Genomic DNA, 21,902 nt, shown 5'->3' with positions numbered 1-21,902 from the left:
CTGAGTCAGCCACTGACTAGATTGAGCTGAACCATCAGTGCAGCTATGAAGTAAGCCTGGGAACTCAGACTCCTCTATTGTATACACTGAAGAAAAGAACTGATTTAGCACATTTGCCTTTTCTGTATCTGTTACAACCATACTGGTACCATTATTTAAAGGAGCACCACTCTCAACCTGCATCTTTTTACTATTAATATACTTAAAAATATGATACAGTATCTAGTAGAGTTAAATCTAAAGCAACTGGACTTTCTGAGTTTTCTTGAAAATGTTTCACCAATCATCCCAGCGGCTTCTGAAAAAAATGCTTGTATGGTGGTGAAACGTTTTCAAGAAAACTCGGATAAGTCCAGTTGCTTTAGACTTACCTCTACTAAAAACTTCTTTAACTGTTGGTTTCAATAATACTGTATGATATATCTTTGTAGGTACAGTCCAGAACATAGATACCTGGAACATTACCCTGGCAGCGGAAGTTGGCCTGTTGTCCCGCAATATACAGATAAAGACTGACATAGAGTGCTCTGGGGGAATAATGGTTGGACACTTTAAAACCAACACCAGTGATGAATACTCAGGTATAAGTTGTTAAAGTTATTGTTTATGATATGGCAGTGATATGCAATGATGGCACCAACTATCTGAAATTATTATACAAAAAAGCTTTAACTTTTTCCATTTTACCTTGAAAATATGAACTAGGAAGGGTAATAGCAGACAGGGCTGATCCTATCAAATGTGGGGCCCAATTGGGACCATGTTGGCGGGGCCCCTAGACAAAGTGTTGCTGGCTACTGACACACCAAGTATTTAGGAAAATAAGGGCATACAGGCACAAAATAGAAAGGAAAGGGGCAGACAAGGTAAGAGAGTGAGAGGGATGAAATAGGGGCACATAATAGGGGCACACAGGGTAAGAGAGAGAGGGAGGAAATAGGAGAGTGGACTGGGCCAATTAGTTTGGGGCAGGCTGGGCCGATTCAGCTTGGGAGCAGGCTTGGTTGGATTGGGGGCAGGCAGGGCCTATCAAGGTTGGAGGAAAGCTGGGCCTATGAGAGTTGGGGGCAGGCTAGACCTATGGAGTTGGGGGATAGGCTGGCTTATCAGAGTTGGGGGTGGGCTGGACCTATGGATTTGGGGATGGGCTGGACTCTCAAAGTTGGGGGCAGGCAGCATCATGTGCTGAGGGAAATATTATCTGTGCTGCCCTGTGGTGCGGGGTCCCCAGAGGTGCGGGGCCCTATTGGGCCCAATTGGTCCAATAGGCCTAAGGCCGGCCCTGATAGCAGACAAGGCAACACCTATTTAGGGCAAATTCCACATTTCACTGGTCTTGGCAAAGAGTAATAATTGTGTACAAATGTCAACCAGCTGTAGTTCCTGAGCGGGAATGTGTCACCTCTTATGAACGGATACCAAAAAAGTGAATCTGATTTTAAACAGTGAGATGTGCTTTGTGTTAAATCTATTGAAACTGAAATGGGGAGGCAGATGTGCTCCAATTTAAATGTTCACATTCTCAAAAATATATTTAATTAAACAAACTGAATGAATTAAAGCACATTTACAAAAAACTCGGTCCAGTTAAATCATGCAAAAATTGATGTCTGAAAGTCCGTAAGTCACATTATTGAAACTGAAGCGGGGAGGCAGATGTGCATACATTCAAATGTTCACATTTTCAAAAATGTTAAAATTGAATGAACCCATTAAATCATGGAAAAATTGAGGTCAGAATGTCCACGAGTCACATTTTCCAAGAATAGATATAGCTAAATTTTTTTTGAATGATGTAAAAATCAATATACAAAAACATTATTAATTTTTAACAAGTCTGCAAGATTTTTAATTATTTTCCTAAACTCAAGTTTTTAATAGTTTGACTTCTACAGAAGCTAGCCAGCTTTTAGCTGCTGATTTTTTCAGTTAGTGGTCTTTTTTTCAGTTCATGCTCTCTGTTTCAGTTGATAAATCTCGAAAACTCAAGGTTGGAAACTTAAAAAAAATTAGAATTCAGGATTTTTTAACTTGAAAATAGTGATGGGCGAATTTATTCGGCAGGCGCGAATTTGCAGTGAATTTGCGCGATTCACCGCCAGCGAATAAATTCGCGAAACGCCCATGCAAATTCGCCGGCAAATCCAAAAATTTTTTCACTGGCGTCGGAAAAAACGGCGCCGTTTCGCTATTTTTCCGCAGTTTCGCAAATTTCGCGGGAATGTTTCGGGGAAACGGCGCAAATTCGCCCATCACTACTTGAAAAGACTCATATTGCCCCATAATATCGGCACTGTCAGTACCACGTCATGCTTTGCCATTAGGGATGTAGCGAACTGTTCGCCTGCGAACTGTTCGCCCGCGAACTAGTTCGCTCGAACTTCGACCGTTCGCGTCCGCCGAATGTTCGCGAACGTTTGGGAACGTTCGCATTTTGAGTTCGCGTTCGATCGTTCGACCATTCGACCATTCGAATTCCTTCGACCGCTAAAAATCGAACGATTTCCATTCGTTCGAACGATTGTAAGCATTCGATCCAATGAAAATCATTCGATCGAATGGCTTCGATCGTTCGATTCGAATGAAAATCCTTCGATCGAACGATTAAAATCCTTCGATCGTTCGAATCAAACGATTTTAGCGGGTGTTCGAAGTTCGCGAACTGTTCGCGAACGTTCGCATTTTTTGCCGGTGTTCGCGAACGGCGTTCGCGAACACCAAATCGGCAGTTCGCTACATCCCTATTTGCCATCCATTTCCTTTTCGAGCAATAGAGCATCACCACTGGTTCACTGTTGATCTACAGAAGATACACTCTATTTTTTCAGAAATAAAATAATTTCTGAAAGCAATAGCGGGCCTTTTACTTTTAATTAGCTAGAAGGATCCTGCAACATTTTCGTTTGCACTTCATCAAAAAACATTAAGCCACATTTTGAGGTTACAAATATCGATTGCTTATTAAAATAAATATTCTGCACATTAAAATATCTCCTGCTGTGTTTCTACGCAAATCCATGAAAGGTCTCACATCATTTTGTCTCTACGCAGGCCTCCTACAGCTTTCCAATGTGGAAATTGCCGACTTTGGCTCATCTTTATTTCCGGCAGTCAACTTTTTAAACACAACCCTCAGTTCTTCTGTAATATCGTCAAGCATCCATCACAGTTGTGGTGGTACAATAAAAGCCACAGGGAGCATGAATATTCTGCTACATGCTAATGTGATCTTTAGCAGTGTTGGCCATGGAATACATATAGATGGACACAATCTCTCGCTCACAGACAACCTCCTTGTGTTAATAAAGCAGCCCAATGATGAGTCTGAATGGGTGTCAGGAATAAAGATGGATATAGACAGTGAGGCTTTTATGTATGGAAATACAATTGCCGGTTCTGAACGTATCGGTTTTCATGTAAGAGGACAAAGATGTTACCCAGAAGAAAAATCATGGGCCAGAAATGTTGCCCACTCAACTCTTCATGGAATTCACTACTACTGGAATAATGGCTTCAAAAATTGTACAAAAATAGCGGGTTTCCTGTCCTACAAAAATTATGATTACGGCCTTATATTCCACCTTGAAAGTGATGTCGTGTTAGAGGACGTTATTCTGGTAGACAATTCAGTTGGACTTTTGCCTGTTGTCTCCTACACATTATCTGATTCCAGCAATTTCACAAAAAAATACATACTGCTCCGCAAATCCGCAATAAGTGCAACAAGCCAGACATTTGACTGCATCATGGACAGGATCAAGCCACTGTCTCATAATCTGACGAGAAGGGAAAGAGCTTTGCGTTCCCCTTTAGGAGGTCGAGTTGGTATTATTTGGCCACAGTTTACCATAAACCCCAAGCAGTGGCCAAGGTATCCATGGCATTTATTAGGAAGTGATGGATCTGCTCCAGGAATTATGAAATTGCAAGGTTAGTTTAATATCTCATTTTATATTTTTGTTTGATTTTGCAGTTTCACAAGCAATAGTGGCCTATTCATGGAGTTTTAGAGGAAGGGTCAATACACCAGATCAGCTGCCGCCTTCAGGTGGCAGATAGTAAACTTGGAGTGTGTCATTAGGTCCATTAGGTCAGGGGTTCCCAACGTTTTTTTTTACCTGTGAGACACATTCATATGTAAAATAAAGTTGGGGAGCGACACCAGCAGGAAAAGTTCAAAGGGGGGTGCCAAATAAAGGCTATGATTGGCTATTTTGGTTGCCTCTATGTGGACTGGCAGCCTACAAGAGGCTCTGTCTGGTTTTTATGCAACCAAAATGCAAAAATAAGCACCCGCTTTACAGTCACTGGGAGCAACATCCAAGGGTTGGTGAGAAACATGTTGCTTGTGAGCCACTGGTTGGGGATCACTACATTAGTTACACCTGGCATCCCAGCTGAGCTGTATAGAAGAGACTTACTGCTGAAACTGGAGTCACTCTGACCTATCTCTATGGCCAGTGGTGGGACTGGGAGCTCAGCACAGGTACAAGTTTGGGGTACTGGGGGAATGCCCTCTGCAGTGTTCCTCAGTCTCAGCTGGAACTTTCTTGTCTGCACGGTGGTATCCTTTAGTATAGCACTACATGGTTCAAACCTCATGGGTCCTGAACCGAAACATGTACTGCTATTCAACCCTAAACTACACAAAAGTAGCACTTGCTTGCTCTCCAGTGGACTTTATCATTCTCTGTAAAACTGCACCTCCTAGCTCTCTAAAATGTATGCTCAAATATCAGAGGCGGATTGATTATATACCAAACTGCTATAGCTCAGTCACTTTCTCTCATGCTTTTATTTACATAAACCATTTTGATATTTGGCTATGAAACAGTAAAACAATTAAAATTGCAAATGTGGATGGTAAAAGGTCCACTTTGCATTAAAAAAAATTGTATAAAAAGCTGTAAACTTTATTGTAGGTAGTGATGGGCAAATTTGCGCCGTTTTGCTTCGCCGAAAAATTCGCGAATTTCGCGTGAAATTCGCGAAACGGCGTAAAATTCGCGAAACGGCGCCGGCGTCTCGTTTTTGACGCCGGCGCCCGTTTTTTCGACGCCGGCGCCCGTTTTTTGGCGCCGGCGTCCGTTTTTTTACGCCGGCGTCCGTTTTTGACGCCGGCTTCCGTTTTTCGAAAAACATTTTTTGACGCCGGCGAATTTTTACTGCGAATTTTCGCGGGCGTTTCACGAATTTATTCGCTCAGCGCGAATCGCGCAAATTCGCCGCGAATTCGCGCCTGGCGAATAAATTCGCCCATCACTAATTGTAGGCATGGGATCCGTCTGGAAACCCGTAATCTAGCTCCGAATTCCATTTTATCCATTGTATCCAAATAATCCAAATGTTTAAAAATGATTTCCTTTTTCTGTGTAATAATAAAACAGTAGCTTGTACTTGATCCCAACTAAGATATAATTAATCCTTATTGGAAGCAAAGCCAGCCTATTGGGTTAATTTAGGGGCCGATTCACCAAGGGTTGAATATGGAGGGTTAATTAACCCTCGATATTCGACTGGGAATTAAAATCCTTCGACTTTGAATATCGAAGGATTTTAGCGCAAATAGTTTGATCGTTCGATCAAACGAATAATCCTTTGATCGAACGATAAAATCCTTCGAATCGAACGTTTCGAAGGATTTTAATCCAGCGATCGAAGGATTATCCTTCGACCAAAAAAACTTGGGAAAGCCTATGGAGACCTTCCCCATAAGCTAACATTGAGTTCGGTAGGTTTTAGATGGCGAACTAGGGGGTCGAAGTTTTTTCTTAAAGAGACAGTACTTCGACTATCGAATAGTCGAACGATTTTTAGTTTGAATCCTTCGATTCGAAGTCGTAGTCGAAGTAGCCCATTCGATGGTCGAAGTAGCCCAAAAAACACTTCGAAATTCGAAGTTTTTTTTACTTCGAATCCTTCACTCGAAGTTAGTGAATCGGCCCCCTAATGTTTACATGATTTTTAGCAGAGAACCCCCAGGTCCCGAGCATTCTGGATAACAGGTCCCATACCTGTACAAGAATATACTGATTAATGTCACCTACAATGTCTCCTACAGATGTGACTTTTTTTGGTTTTATGAAGAGCTGCTATAGTAACGATGGGGATATTTGCATAATGTCCAGACCTGACAGTGCCGGAGTTATTTGTCCAATCACAGCAGAAAGAACTAAAATGCTCCATATTAAATATGAAAATATACTTCACTTTCAGACTGCACACAGGTACATCCATCTCTCTTTTTTTTTTACTCAGTTTTTATCATTGGTTCCTATCTGATATCATCCTAGGGATGCTCTGAATCCACAATTTTTATATTTGGCTGATTATCAAATTTCTAACCCTGTATAAAGCGCTGGGCTAATCCTAAACCAGATCCTGGATTCCGTTCATCCCTGTGTCCTACTGCTGCTTCTTCTATCCACCAATAAACTGGCAGAACATTTCTCAGGAATAAAATACACCTTGTCACCTTATATGCACTGGGAATGATTAATATTTAGCCGAGTGTCAGTCTATCGCTCCGATGTAAAATTGTATTTTATAATCTCCATAAAGCATGAAATGTATTTTGTAACCTTCAAAAATACATTTTTCATATGTCTCAAGTCTGAGAATGTCTCAAATCCATTTTCTGTTTTAATTGGTTGTGTTGGAATCATCTTCTATTACACTGTGAAATGTATATTTCCTTATACTAATGTTCTTCTTTATAATAGCCTCCCATCTTGCAATGCAACACAGAAACATTTAGTTTTAATAGCCCCTTGGCTTTTCTCCTCATATTTTAGTTGATCATGGAATTCTTTGGTGACTTTTCCTATACAAATTTTTTTTAGAATAGGGCACATTATTCCTAAATAATAGACACATTGCAATGAGTACTGTGACATCACTAAGCACCAAATATAACTGGTGACATCACTAAGCAGCATTTCTAAGAATGTGTTTTCCATGCTCTTCATTGCTTCTGTGCATTACAATAAAATTAGAAGTCACTGATGGGTTTTGTGACCATATAAAGGCACGAGGCTGCAGGCTGAGTTATACAGGGAACTCTGAATATCACTCATGTATTATAAGGGATAATGTACCCCCTACTGTAAATGATAAGGATATTAGAAGTCACTGAGGGATTTTTCTGTGACCATATAAAGGCACAAGGCTGCAGGCTGAGTTATACAGGGAACTCTGAGTATCACTCATGTATTATAAGGAATATTGTACCCCCTACTGTAAATGATAAGGATATTAAAAGTCACTGAGGGGGTTCTGTGACCATATAAAGGCACAAGTCTGCAGGCTGAGTTATACAGGGAACTCTGAGTATCACTCATGTATTATAAGGGATAATGTACCCCCTACTGTAAATGATAAGGATATTAGAAGTCACTGAGGGGTTGTTCTGTGACCATATAAAGGCACAAGGCTGCAGGCTGAGTTATACAGGGAACTCTGAGTATCACTCATGTATTATAAGGGATAATGTACCCCCTACTGTAAATGATAAGGATATTAGAAGTCACTGAGGGGTTGTTCTGTGACCATATAAAGGCACAAGGCTGCAGGCTGAGTTATACAGGGAACTCTGAGTATCACTCATGTATTATAAGGGATAATGTACCCCCTACTATCAATAACCAGAGAGTGTGGGACCATATAGATGCACAAGGCTGTAGGATGAGTGCTTTTCTATAGGTCAAGGGGATAATCTTACAGAATTATTGTAGGATGCCCATTACTTAGTATTTTGTACAGTATTTTTCATTGCTCACTTTTCAATGGTCAGTAGCTGGGATTGGGATGTGTGATATTTCAACCATTGATAAATAGTCCAGACATACCAGTAAAGAGTAATATTGTCACTTTCTTTATCACATTCTACCATCCTTGTTTGTATTGTAACAGCGGCGCCAACTGCCCTTCCCCCAGGGGATGCCGTGACACCCAGCGGGTCCTGTATAAGGATTTGGATGGCAGCTCCCTGGGACTCATTCCTCCAGTCACTGTATTTCCAAAGGAAGATGCTCACATGTTCCACTCCTGCCTCAACACAGGTAAGTGCCAAACCTCATCATTAGGGACTGCGTGGTGAAGAATATCGGCACACTTTCTTTCTAGATTTTATGAACCTTTCCCAGGCCCCTAATCATTCTAAATACACATAATTCCTTCATGTCACAGAAATCAAAAGTCACATATCAATAAGGTGAAACTCATATTTTCTCGGTTTGTAGAATAATGTATGGGAGAGCCTTACTTTTAGCCATTTTTATGAACTTTTCTGCTTTTCAATCATTTCACTTTTAAAGCTTTCCTATCCTGAAGCTAAATAGTGTATTTTTCTGCAAGGAGGGGCCTCAGTTTTTGTAACATACCATTGGATTCTTCTTTCATCCTTCCAGTCATAGATAGAAATGCTTTTTCCCTCGCTTCATGAGAATTAAAGTCATTCCTGGTCCTTCCAGTGGATTGAACCGACTGTTAACCGACTGATATTGTACAAGAGACCACAGTTCTGTTGTCATGTTTGGTTGGGCTGTTCAAGCTTCAATAAGTGAAGTGGAGCCATGTACTCTCTGTCCTGGTCTTTGGCAAGTGTTATGTATTGGACTCTTTTATGCAGGAAAGTGTTGCACTCCATGTTTTGCACCAGATACATCAAAGAACGAATTTATAATGCAAAGTTTGGGTTTCATTTATAGTGTCAAACTAGGGTGAACTCCGAGCCAATACAAAATTCCTCCGCACACCACTTTTCACACATACATTTCCAGGCTACTTCCGGGCCAATTAGTGTCCAGTACCTTTTAATGGAAGGAGCACACCTACCGGCCAATGCCTTTCAATTAATTTATTTCAGCAGAAAATAGAGCACAAGCTTTCGGGGATACCCCCTTCATCAGGTGCACCTGAGGAAGGTGGTATCCCCCAAAAGCTTGTGCTGTATTTTCTGCTTTAATTAATGTATTGAAAGGCATTGGCTGGTAAGTGTGCTTCTTCCATACAGTGAACTACAAGCCCACACAATCCCCTATTGGCCAGAGATGCAAACTCCATCTCCAACCATCAAGGCCTCCCCCCCATCCTGACCCAGGCAGTAATTGGATCTGGTGCAGTGGGGCCCCCAGGATTTCTCCCAGCCAGCCCAGTATTAGACTGGGGGATTAGTGCCCCCCCCATGTATCTGGGTGCATCGTATTGCATACTTTATTCCTCATCCTCTACTATGATGCTATGGCCCAGGGGAGGGATCCTAGTTGGGGCGGGGCCCAGGAGGGCCCACTGGGGTTTTTCCTGGTGTCCAGTTGGCCCAGTCAAACTCTAAATAGGCTAGTCAGACCCTGACCATTTATACCTATAACTGTGTTGAGGCATCCACCTCCTGCCAACTACCAATCCCATAACTTGAGCCTCATTCAGACATGCACATACCGCAATGGAGTCCTGCCCTGTGCAGGAAGTAAGGACAGAGTTTCTATCTGACAGTTTTATTTGGCACAAGGTGCAGAGTGCAGCCAGAGCCCTGGGTGTCAGTAAATAACCTGTTTTATTTAGTTTCCCTGCCAATATTTTGCAACCAGCATGGTGACTCCAGCTCATTGTCAGTTCTAGTGATTCTTTCCCTTTAAATGCACAATAACACCTTGTTGCCATTCTCTGAGAGCGGGCTAATTTTGTAAAGTGCTCTGATATTCAGCGGCAGAAGCATATATTTTAAATTGGATATTCACTGTCTTCATAGCTGAAAAAATGAAAGACAATACATTCCGTGTCCATTGCTACAAGGACTTCAAACGGCATTCTTGTAATCTTCCATTCTTGTGCTCTCCCTTCACAGAGCAGAGAGAGATGAGTTAGAAATTCATCTGGAAGCCTGACAGGGACTTTGTCTGTCTGTATCTGAGCTGGAGAAAGCCATTCTTTTCTTGCTAGAGGGGGAATCTCATTCTCTTTCCTAAGCAATTATAGGCCTCAAAGACTGAAGCTAGGTATTTGGGCTCTTTAATCTTTACTGATATTTATGTTCTGGAGTTAGGCCGGAAAGAATCCGGATGACAGATTATTAAAACACAAAATGCTGCAGAGAATCAGAGAGCGAGATATAAAATAAAAGATCAGAAAGGAGGTGGCAAATGGCAAGCATCTTTTTATCTATCATCTCAAACTTGGGTTAATCACGGGCATTTTGTGGCATTCTGCTTAGAAAGGGGGGAAAAATGCTCATTACATGCAATTTTTTTCCATGCTTAGCACTACTGCTGAAATTAGATTTAGGTATAATGATCCACCATTATGTAGATACAAAGGCCAGGGGTGCAGTTACAGGGAAGAGGAGAATTGTGAAATGTCATAAACAAACCTTCAATATATTATGCAGGAAAACAGAGCAGCCATCTGTGGATTGTAGGTTTTAAATATGTAGGGAAGCCATTATTACTGGGACCATTAATACCAATATTAATATTACTCTTCATGTTGCCCAAGGGGCCCAAAATGTTTACATTTCTGTTGGGGCACATTTGAAAAAGTAGTAACATATTATTATGACCAAGTTTTGTTACCCAGTTGGCTTCTCTGACTGTGGAGTCCCAGGGCAGACCATCTCTCTGCCTTTAGTAGAAAGCCTTACTTAAGGTCAAACCTTTGGCTCAGGCCTCCTTGACAGTTCAGCCTTTAGTCAGGGTCCAATTTATCTCTTAACAAGCTTAAATCAGTAAATATCAGTAATTCAGGTATAGCTTTAAAAAAAAATATCTTGGACAGTATAGGGGACTGATAATACAGCTACCCTTGTGGATGTAGTTTTGAGCCTGGGTAAAGGTAGGCCTAGTAGGTGAAGTTAGTGAGAGGATATCTCTAAAATAGCTCAGGAGTGAGAGCTAGGATTAGGGTCATTAGTGAGCAGCCTGGTGCTCCTATTTGAAATCAGAAAAATCAGAGTCCTTGGTGTACCACCCTCAGGATAGGGATCCAAGTGTTGGGGTACATGTGTTCCCACCTAAGTTCAACTTGGAGGACCTGATGCTTGTGGTTGGACATTTTGAAGTTGACAAATCTGCAGATGGCTCCTGATTTGGGCTAACACTTCTGGAGGAAGAATCTTTGATTAATGCTGAACAACTGTACTGTATGACCTCATTCCGACCATTAAAAGTCTATGTTTGTTTTAAGAACCACTGGTGGCCATCTTTTTATCAACTCCTGAGAATTATTGTTCAGGGATGCCTTTCCTCTAACACTGGGCCAAATTCAATTCAGTGAGAAAAAGGTTTAGATGCAATTCAGTGAGAAACTATTGAAGTCTATGGGAGAAAAGTTTTTTCTCCTTAAATTGAATTTCGTCCATGCATTTTTGCATGATAAACTATGAGATAACTTTTTCTCACTGAATTTAATCTGGCCCATTATGCGAGGTCTCTGCCCCAGATTCATGAGTCAAATATAAATTTGAAGGGGATTGTTATGATCAAACAGCACTCCATTCACCTATCAGGTTACAACAGTAAATACAAATTCACCCCAAATCTCACCCTAACTGACATTATAGCTAGGCTTTCAGATGTATCTAGGATGGAGCTTTGCATCGGGTCAGGTACCAGCAGGTATTTGTGGGTTGTGGATGCAGGTAAGAGTGAGGGTTCTGTACATCAGCAGGCCTGCAGGTAGGGTCAAAATTTACTCCTTTGGTGCTTTTTGAAGAAATCACTTTCAGTTTCATGGTGACCATTAGGTAGAGGAGGTTGCAGGTCTTGGTCAGGCTTTATTATAGCAAAGCAAAGGGTCATTCTTCTTAATTCTTACTGAACTGGCCTCAGACCCCCAGCAACGGCTCCTTCTGTTTCTATATTCACAAGTCGAGTATTTGGGGAAGATATTAAGATAAAATAACAAAACGGTGTTGTTTTTGTCATTTCTGCGTTGAGTGGAGAATATCAGTCAACTATAAAATTGTCTTTAGGGCTGCAAATGGTTATTTACAGGACTTGGTCGATTTACTTCTTAATGCAATAATGACCTGTGTAATGAAACATGAATCAGACAATTGTTCGTCATTGTCGTTTGCGAAAGTTTTCTTTTCTACTCCATTAAACCATCATCATTACTTCTGCGCTGCATTTTTGGAAAGCTCTCATTCTGTATTTCATTGTCACCCACTGGCTATTCTTCTTAAAGGAAATCTGTTCTTTTTTTTATTAAAACGTATGTTATTAGCTTGGATTAAATAGCACCCAATTTAAAATGAGGGATCTGATTTTCATACAGTTAATTACTGACAAATATATTTGCACATTTAGCTTACAATTTAGGTTTACATTGAATCTAGGATTCTCATGGCTGGATTTAATACTCGCATGCCCCTATTGCACTCTCGCACACTCACACCCTCCCCCAGCTTGCACACAGGCCCGGATTTGTGGCGAGGCCACATAGGCCCGGGCCTAGGGCGGCACATTTTTGTCGACGGCATGCCGCCCAGCCGCTCTGTGGGGAGCCTGTGCTCCCCAGTGCTCCGGCGCTCGCACGCTGGTGCTTTTGCGCGGCGGGCGCATGGCCTAGGGGCGCCCGTCCAGCGAATCCGGCGCTACTTGCACACCCCTCCTGCTCACATCTCCCTGACCTAATCGCTGCCACTTTCTCCCATTTCAGATATACCCAGTGGGCGGTATGCCACCCCTGAACTTTGCTGCCCCAGGCCTGGGCCTTTATGGCCTCCACACAAACCCAGGCCTGAAGATTGGGATCTGGTTTCATCTGATTTGGCTTACTTACTGGTTCCTTAGTGTTCAAACCAATCCTGAACTCTTCAAGTGCAGATCTGCCATCAAGGTGTGTCAGGGCAGGGGAGTTCATAAAGGGACCCCAGTAAAATGTGATGGTGAAGAATGGTGGATTCTTAATGGTTGAGGCTTAGCTATAATATGTTTGGCCCATGATTGTGATGGTGGTAGACATGATTTATTTAGGTAAACGTTTTGTAAAATAAGTGGCAGGTCCAGCTTCGGCACCTAGTCAGGCAGAGATCTAACAACACAGGCCCCCATGAAGTTCAGACTAAGTAGTCTCTGTGATTTCTGATGATGATTAGGATTCAGGATTGGTATTTGGACAGATCTTTGTGATGGATCAAGCTTATATATATATAAACATAAACATATATATATATATATATATATATATATATATATATATATATATATATATATAAACATATTGGGGCCTATGCAAAACTGTAAGCAGGTTCAGACTGGACTGGTGGGAAACCGTAAAAAATCTGGTGGGCCCCACCAAGCCTGACCTGCTCCCTTTCCAACGCTGACTGTGGGCCATCAACCACATCCAATGATAAATTCTGTCATATATTATCAATATCTGGATGTATAGTGACTTAATTACATATTGAGAAGGGAGATCAATTTGGGACCATATATTGACCAATACCCTACTAGCATGGTCAAACATGATCAAGGATTACCTTGAAATATATAACGGCAAACCGCTTCTTGTAGATTTGTTTTTCAACCCAAGATCTTTCTGTAGAACCTAGTCCCAGAACTATGCTAAAGAACCCTGCTACTAAATGTCTATAACTTTCATCATAAAGTTTGCTTAAATGTCCAGTGTCGAGCGTTAGGTGCCATGAATAGCATCTGCCAGGGTGGGGACCAAAACCATAGGTGGTCCATGTGCAATACAGTCATTTGGGCCACCAGTTTTCCTACACCAACAAATACAACAATCAACCTCAGGTCCAGAAGATGCCCAAAATGTTATGGGTTCCAATGTTACTGCACAGGGAGTATCATTCTTTTCTTAAACTGCCTCTAGTGCTTCAAAGTTGTGATATAGTCTGTTATGTTCCAATAGTTTCTATTGTGAAAACTGGGAGGTCCATTTATCAACATTCTCATTTTAGTGGTTTCAGGGTTTTTTTAAAACTCATTATCTCTGAAACCACGAATGTCATGTAATTTATTAAAATATCCAAATATAAAAATAATGAACAAAAAACAAAGCTGAACGATGTGCTAAAATAGTCCACAAACATCTAAAATTTCTAGTTTTTTGGACAATTACTTTTGACCCCAAAGAGTACTTTTGAACTTTAACCTTTAACCAAAGAAAGGACTCATTTTTATAGACACTGCATGTTTGCAGGGGGTTAAAACGAGATCACAATTAGACGGGAATTAGAAAAAGAAGATTTACAACACTGAGTTCAATAGTGGTAATGATGTTAAAGTCTATGGGAGGGAACTAAGATTTACAGAATGTACTGTCAGATTTGTTAGTGCGTTTCAGGCATCATTATACCCTCCAATGCTTCATGAAATAAAGGTTTCTATTGCCTTGAAGATCAGCAGTGTATTGTTTCTTCATTGCCGATGACATTTAAAGCCAATGGGAACGCAATAGCAAAAGGAGTATATGAAGTTGTAAAATGCTACATAGTCAAACCTTAAAACAGACCAGCAAACATGGCCAGGGGTAGAACGTTCAGACTGGAAATATAGAAGGAGCCATAATACAGGCATAAGAAAAGTAAGGGAATTGTGTTGCTCTCATGTTGCTATAAATTTAAAAGGCAATATGGTCCTAAAATTACTATGGCCTTGGAAATATGACAGAATAAGAACTAACTAAATATAATGCAATTTACAAAAACATCTTTTTGTCAATCTGTTTGTTTCTTTGTTGGAAACATTATAAAACGAAATAGGGTTGGTATTTTAGCTTAGAATGGATGGTATCGAAGAGATACACATCAAAAAGATATCCAATACAGCAGTGATCCCCAACCAGTAGCTCGCGAGCAACATGTTGCTCACCAACCCCTTGGATGTTGCTCCCAGTGGCCTCAAAGAAGATGATTATTTTTGAATTCCAGGCTTGGAGGCAAGTTTTGGTTGTATAAAAACCAGATGCACTGCCAAACAGAGCCTCCTGTAGGCTGCCAGTTCACATAGGAGGCTACCAAATTGCCAATTACAAATTGTGTTGCTCCCCAACTTTTTGAATGTAACTCATGGGTAAAAAAGGTTGGGGACCCCTGCAAAACAGGGTAATACTAGGAGTGAGACCAAATAATTAGTATTTGGTGCAAACTGGATGTAACAGATTGAGGTGCTACAACTGGACCTGATTAGCCTTAGGTGGCCAATCAGTAGCCCTTACAACCCAGTCTGTCAATCTCGCAGGGCTCTGACAGAGGTCTGGGATCTTGATGCAAAGGAACCTATGTGCCTGTGCACACATAGTCACCTGGGTGGAGGGCTGTACTTATGCTGCCTTTACATTGTTGTTGAGCTCATATTGCTGCTGAAAGACATTTTCTGTTTTTGGAAGAAAATTGCCTTTATTTTTACACGTTTGCTGCCGGCTGAAATAAAAGCCAGTTATCTTTAAGAGACTTTTGCTGGTCTAACACTTAAAGGCCCATTTATCAAAGGTCCAATTTCGATAGCGATGCACCGAATCCACTATTTTGGATTCGGCCGAACCCCCGAATCCTTTGCGAAAGATTCCGAACCGAATCCGAACCCTAATTTGCATATGCTAATTAGGGGTGAGAATGGGAAAAATAATTACTTCCTTGTTTTTTGACAAAAAGTCACGCAATTTCCCTCCATGCCCCTAATTTGCATATGCAAATTAGGATTCAGATTCAGTTCGGCTGGGCAGAAGGATTCGGCCGAATCTGAATCCTGCTGAAATCCTGGCTGAATCAAGAACCGAATCCTGGATTCGGTGCATCCCTAAATTTCAAATTCATGTGAATATATTTAAATTCAAATATGCTCACAATTCCACTGGGAGGTTATTTAAGAAAAAAACTCAAATGGCTGATATATAATCGAATGGTTTATATTAATATAAATCTAATTGAATGTCAGAAAGGCTATTAACCTCTGCCATTGACTTGTACATGAACTCGGCAGGTTTGAGGTGGTGAATATTCAAACTAGGACTGTTTCCATAGTCGAGATGTGATAAATCTCACATTCGAATTTACATAGGGGGACAAAAAGTCTAATGTGTGAATTTTTAATTGATTTATCGACCCTTAATAAATCTGGCCCTTACTCTATGGGAACCTGTTCCTACTTGACCATTAGAATATAGTTGATGCAATTGTAAAAACATTTATTTATAAAAAAAAAACAAAAACAAAATATCTCAAGATACATGGCCAAAAACATGTTTTTGTAGGACTCTTAATCATAGATTTGTGCCAACAGTGCAGGACATCAAGTAGCATCTATTGGAGGGGTTCTGTGGTTTTAAATTGGCTTTAATTAACTAGCCTTAATGATAATATGATTTTGACTTAATAAAAATAATTTTGGTATAAACCAGTGTGCATTTAGGTACAGCTTTTTCAGTCCAGACTGAAAACTTCACTGTGGACTAGTGATGGGATACATTTTCCAGGCAAGAATTTTTTTATTTATTTCGACGCTGGCGAATAAATTAGCGAAACTGCATCGAAAATTCACCAGCGTCAAAAAAGTTTGGACGCATGCCAGACAACATCATTCGGACTTTCATTGGAAATTTGGAAATTTTTCGGTGAAGCGAAATGGGACAAATTCGCCCATCACTGCTGTGGACATAACCCATCCAACAGGGCCATAAATTAAATGAAATAAATGAGACTAGACCTGATATTGAGCAATAAATAAACTAAACAGTGTAATTGCCTATGTCTGATCCCTGTTTGAGAACTTTTTTTTTTTCCTTCTTTAGTCCAATTCATTATGTTTGTGAACATTTTGGGCCAATTGGAAGAAGTTTGCCATTTTGCCCTACAACAATGGAATCTTGAGGTTTAGCTTTTTTTTCCATTTAGCATCTTTTCCCACACAGACAAACACTTCAAAGGTACCAAAATTAGACAAAAGAGAAACTTTGGAAATGTCTCGAGGTCCCTTTGCATAAGACTTTGGAAGCGTTTTATCATTTTCACGTCTTTTAAATATTAGCATTTAATGAAATACACATTGACTTCATTTGTTTTGAGTCCTATCCAAGGCCAGCAAATACCAGAAACGCCAGTGTTATGATAGGATAGACTCTTTATTGGTTTGTTTTCCTTTCATTCTTTCTGTTTGGATTCCGATTTTTTGGAAATCCGAGTATTTTTAAGCGAAGGCCTCTCACTAATAAGATGGACTTCCAGAGGAGGCAGATGTAGGGTACACGACGTCTACTGATCTTTCAGATACAGACAGCTGTTTTTCAGACAGGAAATTGAAGAAGCCAGATTCACGAGAGGAACAGGATTTCATTCATGAATGCTTTAGATAAAGTTCTTTAATTGCGTGCAGTTGAAATACATATATTTCAAAGCAGGGTCAGTAGCAAAAGCAATTTAGTCATGCAACACTGAAATTTGCATTTATATTATGATCGTTTGAGCTGCGGCTACCAGAATGTCTTTCATCTCAAAATTAAAGCTTGTTATCAGGTCAAGGGGGTTAGAGGTTAAAGGAAACCAACAGTCTACCACTTAGGGGAAAGAACCTACACAAAAATCAGGGCTTAGCAAAATATTTGTACTATTTATTAAATCACAGCAGAGCAATGCGAGCCTTGTCTGTGTCCAGACGATTCAATTATTCAGAATTGGTACAGTCTTGTTTATTTAAATAAACATTTCTGTACTTAACATGCTGAATGCTTAAAGGGACAATGTCATCAAAATAGAAAGCCCCTTTTGCCTGCAAGGAATGTACAAGGTTTAGGGAATGAATGTAACACTGGAAATGAGGTTTTGCTTTAATTTGTAAAGCCATTTACTAAAACTCAAATGAATCAAATTTTTTTATAAAAATAAATGTGTCCAAACTAACTTACACGACTCTAACTCATTTATCAATAATTTCCCGGAAAAAATGTTGCCACCAAATTGAGCATCTATTTGTATCATACGTTTGACACTCCAAAAACTCAGAGTTTTCTATGCGAACTCCAAATTTTATTAGATTATTGGGCAAAAACCCTGAATTTTTCATTATCCAGAGCAGATCACAATGTCAAGAAACAGCTTCAGGGGCATCTGCCATTGACATCTACATGACCTCGACAGGTTTGAGATATTTTCAGATTTGGATTTATGTATGATAAACCACTAAATATTCAAAGGTTTTTTCCCAAAAAAATTTGAGTGTTTACCCTAAAAACCTTGAAGTTTAATATAGGTCCCTTAATAACTATATATCTGAGTCATGTGATTCTATCTCAGTCTCCCCAGAAAAGAGTCACTGGTCTGAAAGCACTTTATAGTCTAATACAGGTATAGGACCTGTTATCCAGAATGCTCTGGACCTGAGATTTTCTGGATAACGGATCTTTCTGTAATTTGGATCTACACACCTGAATTCTACTAGAAATCATTTAAACATTAAAAAAAACCAATAGGATGGATTTGCTACCAATAAAGATTACTTATATATTATTTTGGACCAACTACAAGCTACTGTTTTATTATTATGAAGAAAAAGAAAATCATTTTAAAAAATACGGATTATTTGGATAAAATAGAGTCTATGGGAGACGGCCTTTCTGAAATTCTGAAATTTCTGGATAATAGGTTTCCGGATAACGGATCTCATAACTATGTATTTGTAATGGGTAGGAGGGACAGAGTTTAATGATTATTATATTATATATTATATATCTTCAAAACCACAGCACTTACACTGCATCCCTCCTTCTTAGCAGAGCCCTGGTGGAAGGGTCTGGAGGAAAGGTGTTGTTGGTGATCTGTAACTTCAGGTACTGTGATAGTATAAAGAAGGAAAGAAATGGAAGCCAGTGGTTCTTTACCATAAACGGAAGGTTTATTGAATAGAAAAGGTACTCCGTTGGTAAGTTATATTGCTATTGTATTGGTGGCTCTAATGAGAGTAGTAAAAATGTGTTTTTTATATATTTATAAGTAGATCTTTTCACATAGCATTATTTACTTATCATATCTATGTTTTAGGGGCAGATTTATCAAGGGTCGAAGTGAATTTGAGGGAATTTTCAAAGTAAAAAAATTCGGAATTCTTTTTTTGGATACTTCGTTCATCGAATAGGATACTACGACTTCGACTTCTAATTCGATTCAAAGTAAAATAGTTCGAATATTCGACCATTCGATAATCAAAGTACTGTCTCTTTAAAAAAAACTTCAACACTTTGCCAAATTAACCTGCCGAAGTTCTATGTTAGCTTATGAGGACCTTCTAGAGCAGTTTTCTAAGTTTTTTGAAGTCGAAGAAAAATCGTTCGATAGATCTCTGAAATCGTTGGATTCAAACAATTTAATCGCTCGATCGAATGATTTTACTTCGACCGCAAATGGGCAAATTCGATTCGAAAAAACTTTGACTTCGATATTTGAAGTCGAAGTAATTCAATTCGATGGTCGAATTTCGAAGTTTTTTCAACTTCGAAATTCGACCCTTGATAAATCTGCCCCTTAGTGTTATATCATTGTTCTCAAAGATGCAGAAGCATCAGGAGAAAAGAAACAATTGGATTTCTGCTATAACTTTACCTTCCAGAGCTTTATATGTCCTGGGATGGCAAGTAGTCTCCGATGTGTCTGGTTCTGCACTCGGCTAAATGCAATGTATACTGTATTTACAGATGGCTTCATGGCTATTCTACATTCTAATTAGTTGTGAGCAATGTGTGGTATTCTCCGGAGAAGCCCACCATTATATCACACGTGATTGTTAAATCTCAATGGGAGAGCCATTGCTCCTGAAATCTGGAGACTGTATTGGGAAAAAAATATCTCAAGATACCCTAAGCTATTTCATGTTATACTACAGTAAAATAATGAATGGCTTTGAGAGCTTCGGTATGTACTTGGCAGCATAGGAATCATTTAATACAAGGAAGGTTTATATAAAATATTCAACCAGTTGTCATTGTGTGTGTTTCTGTATATTTGCTGCAGGCAAATTAATGTGCACTTCATTGTTTAACCTAAATTACAGCAGGAGATTAGTGTGCGGCTTTATAAAAACATTTTATCTGCTCTGCTCTAATGTCCCCAGTCTCCTGTGATATAAGTTACTTAAGCTTGCCCTACACCAATAGAACCAGCTCTCAATTACATATCAATTGTGGAGGCCATTGATTTATTCTCATCCTTTGCCCAATGTATGGGTAGTCTAAGAACAGGCACAATGGCCTTCTTTGATCTAGGTTCTTGTCAAGATCTTAAATTACATTATGACTATATTACGGTGTAGGGATGTGTAGAATTGTCAGGCAGTCCCTCCATGTTATGGACACCTAATTGGGTCCTAAAATACAGTTGGGAGGGGTACTGTTGACTCTTGTTGTTTCCCACAGTGACCAGCAGATAGCACTGTGCTAGAGTATAAAAGGCTCTGAAGCCATACTTTCAGGGTCCATCTTGTGCTGGCTCTAGCCTGTGCAGGAGGCAGAGCTCGAGTGGAACCTAGACAGGTCAGGTCTAGTAAGAATAGGCTACTCACCCTTATAGATCACTCTAGGAGTGATAGTCAGTCAGTTTATTTAGCTGAGCAGTCTGAGGCTCCTACGAGGATTGTAGATGGATTAAGATCCCAGGGTACTCATTGCCCAGAAGTAGGGACTAAGTGTACAGACCTAGGGTTGATAGATTCCCCTCAGGTTCCACTTAGGGAAAAGGCTGAAAGCTGGGTGTACCTCCTCAAAGCTGCATGTATTGTTCCTATCTCTGAGGAATATCATACTGACCAAAGGTGTGAGAGTACCGCCTATTCAATGTATTGTATGAACCTGCAATGTTCTGATCTAGGTACACTCCACTGAGGATTGTATACTGTGCTCAATAAATCTGTTATTTGGTTAAGTTATAAGAACCACTGGCGTCCAATTCTTTGCACCCTGATTACAGTTACAGTTGCACTACACCCTGCTTCCACCTCGATGTGAAGGCTCACTCCCTAAGATTTAAGGTCTCATCCGGAGCATATGTACTAGGAGTGAAGCCCATAGTAGAGTAAGGTGCACTCAATTTACTATAGCGCTACAACGGTATAATGAAAAATTATGAAGGAGAAGTTTTAAACCCATGGCACCCATGGAAAGTAATTTGGTGCTGCTCCCCCTTAATTCACACTATGCATCTTTTATTGGTCATATGCCAAGGTGGCAAAATAAGGGTCTTCTGCATTGAAGGTGATACCCCAAGGTATTTAAATTATTATGGCTAAACCACAGACTTGCTTCATAAGGCATTGGAACTGTAATGATTTGCAGCTTGTGATGCCACAATTAATTCCCGATTACTCATCTGATATAATTGAATTAATATTTTCAGACTCTGTGGATCTGATTTAACAATTCCTGAGCCTTTGGTTTCCTAAACTCTTGCATGGTTTCTTCCGACAAATATCATGGCAGGTTTTAAGTACCAAGTTTTTTTGGGTTTTTTTTTTATAGAAAACCCACTCAGATGTAAAAACACCCACTCAGCAGGTTTTCAAAGGAAGAAACCACGTGATAGTTTAGGAACTCTGCTATGAACAGTGTTATTTACTAAAACTCAAATTTGTCTCATCTTTTTATTAAACTAAGCTCGACCAAACTCCCATCCACAATTTTAACTTATTTATTAATAAAATAACATGATAAATTTGGTGAGAGAAAAATCGAGCAAAAATTCAAATCATGTAAATTTTTCAGATTTGATGCCTGAATTGCTGGAGTGCCATAACAATTTTGGTTGCAGTGATTTAACAACGAATTGCCATAACATCAAAGATGAAAAAAAAAATACTTATTTATTTATTTGAAGCATTATTATTCATATTAATAATTCTGTTATTGCCATTTATAAATAATACAACTATTCTCAGTAAAGACTCCTGGGGGCAGATTTACTA

At 39.8% G+C, this 21,902-nt stretch overlaps 1 protein-coding gene across 1 annotated transcript in view; it reads left to right on the top strand.

Annotated features, from left to right (window-relative positions):
* pkhd1.L (PKHD1, fibrocystin/polyductin L homeolog) overlaps positions 1-21,902 on the top strand; it is a 329,488-nt gene that overhangs the window by 209,139 nt on the left and 98,447 nt on the right. The window contains exons 56-59 of the mRNA XM_041563601.1: positions 432-581; positions 3,052-3,930; positions 6,062-6,227; positions 7,912-8,060. Coding sequence (XP_041419535.1) covers positions 432-581; positions 3,052-3,930; positions 6,062-6,227; positions 7,912-8,060 — 1,344 coding nt within the window. The remainder of the gene's footprint in view (positions 1-431; positions 582-3,051; positions 3,931-6,061; positions 6,228-7,911; positions 8,061-21,902) is intronic.

The sequence above is a fragment of the Xenopus laevis genome, chromosome 5L (assembly GCF_017654675.1).
Source record: "Xenopus laevis strain J_2021 chromosome 5L, Xenopus_laevis_v10.1, whole genome shotgun sequence".
Taxonomy (NCBI): Eukaryota; Metazoa; Chordata; class Amphibia; order Anura; family Pipidae; genus Xenopus; species Xenopus laevis.
The sequence above is the reverse complement of the archived record's forward strand: the minus strand, read 5'-3'. Positions and strand labels throughout refer to the sequence as shown.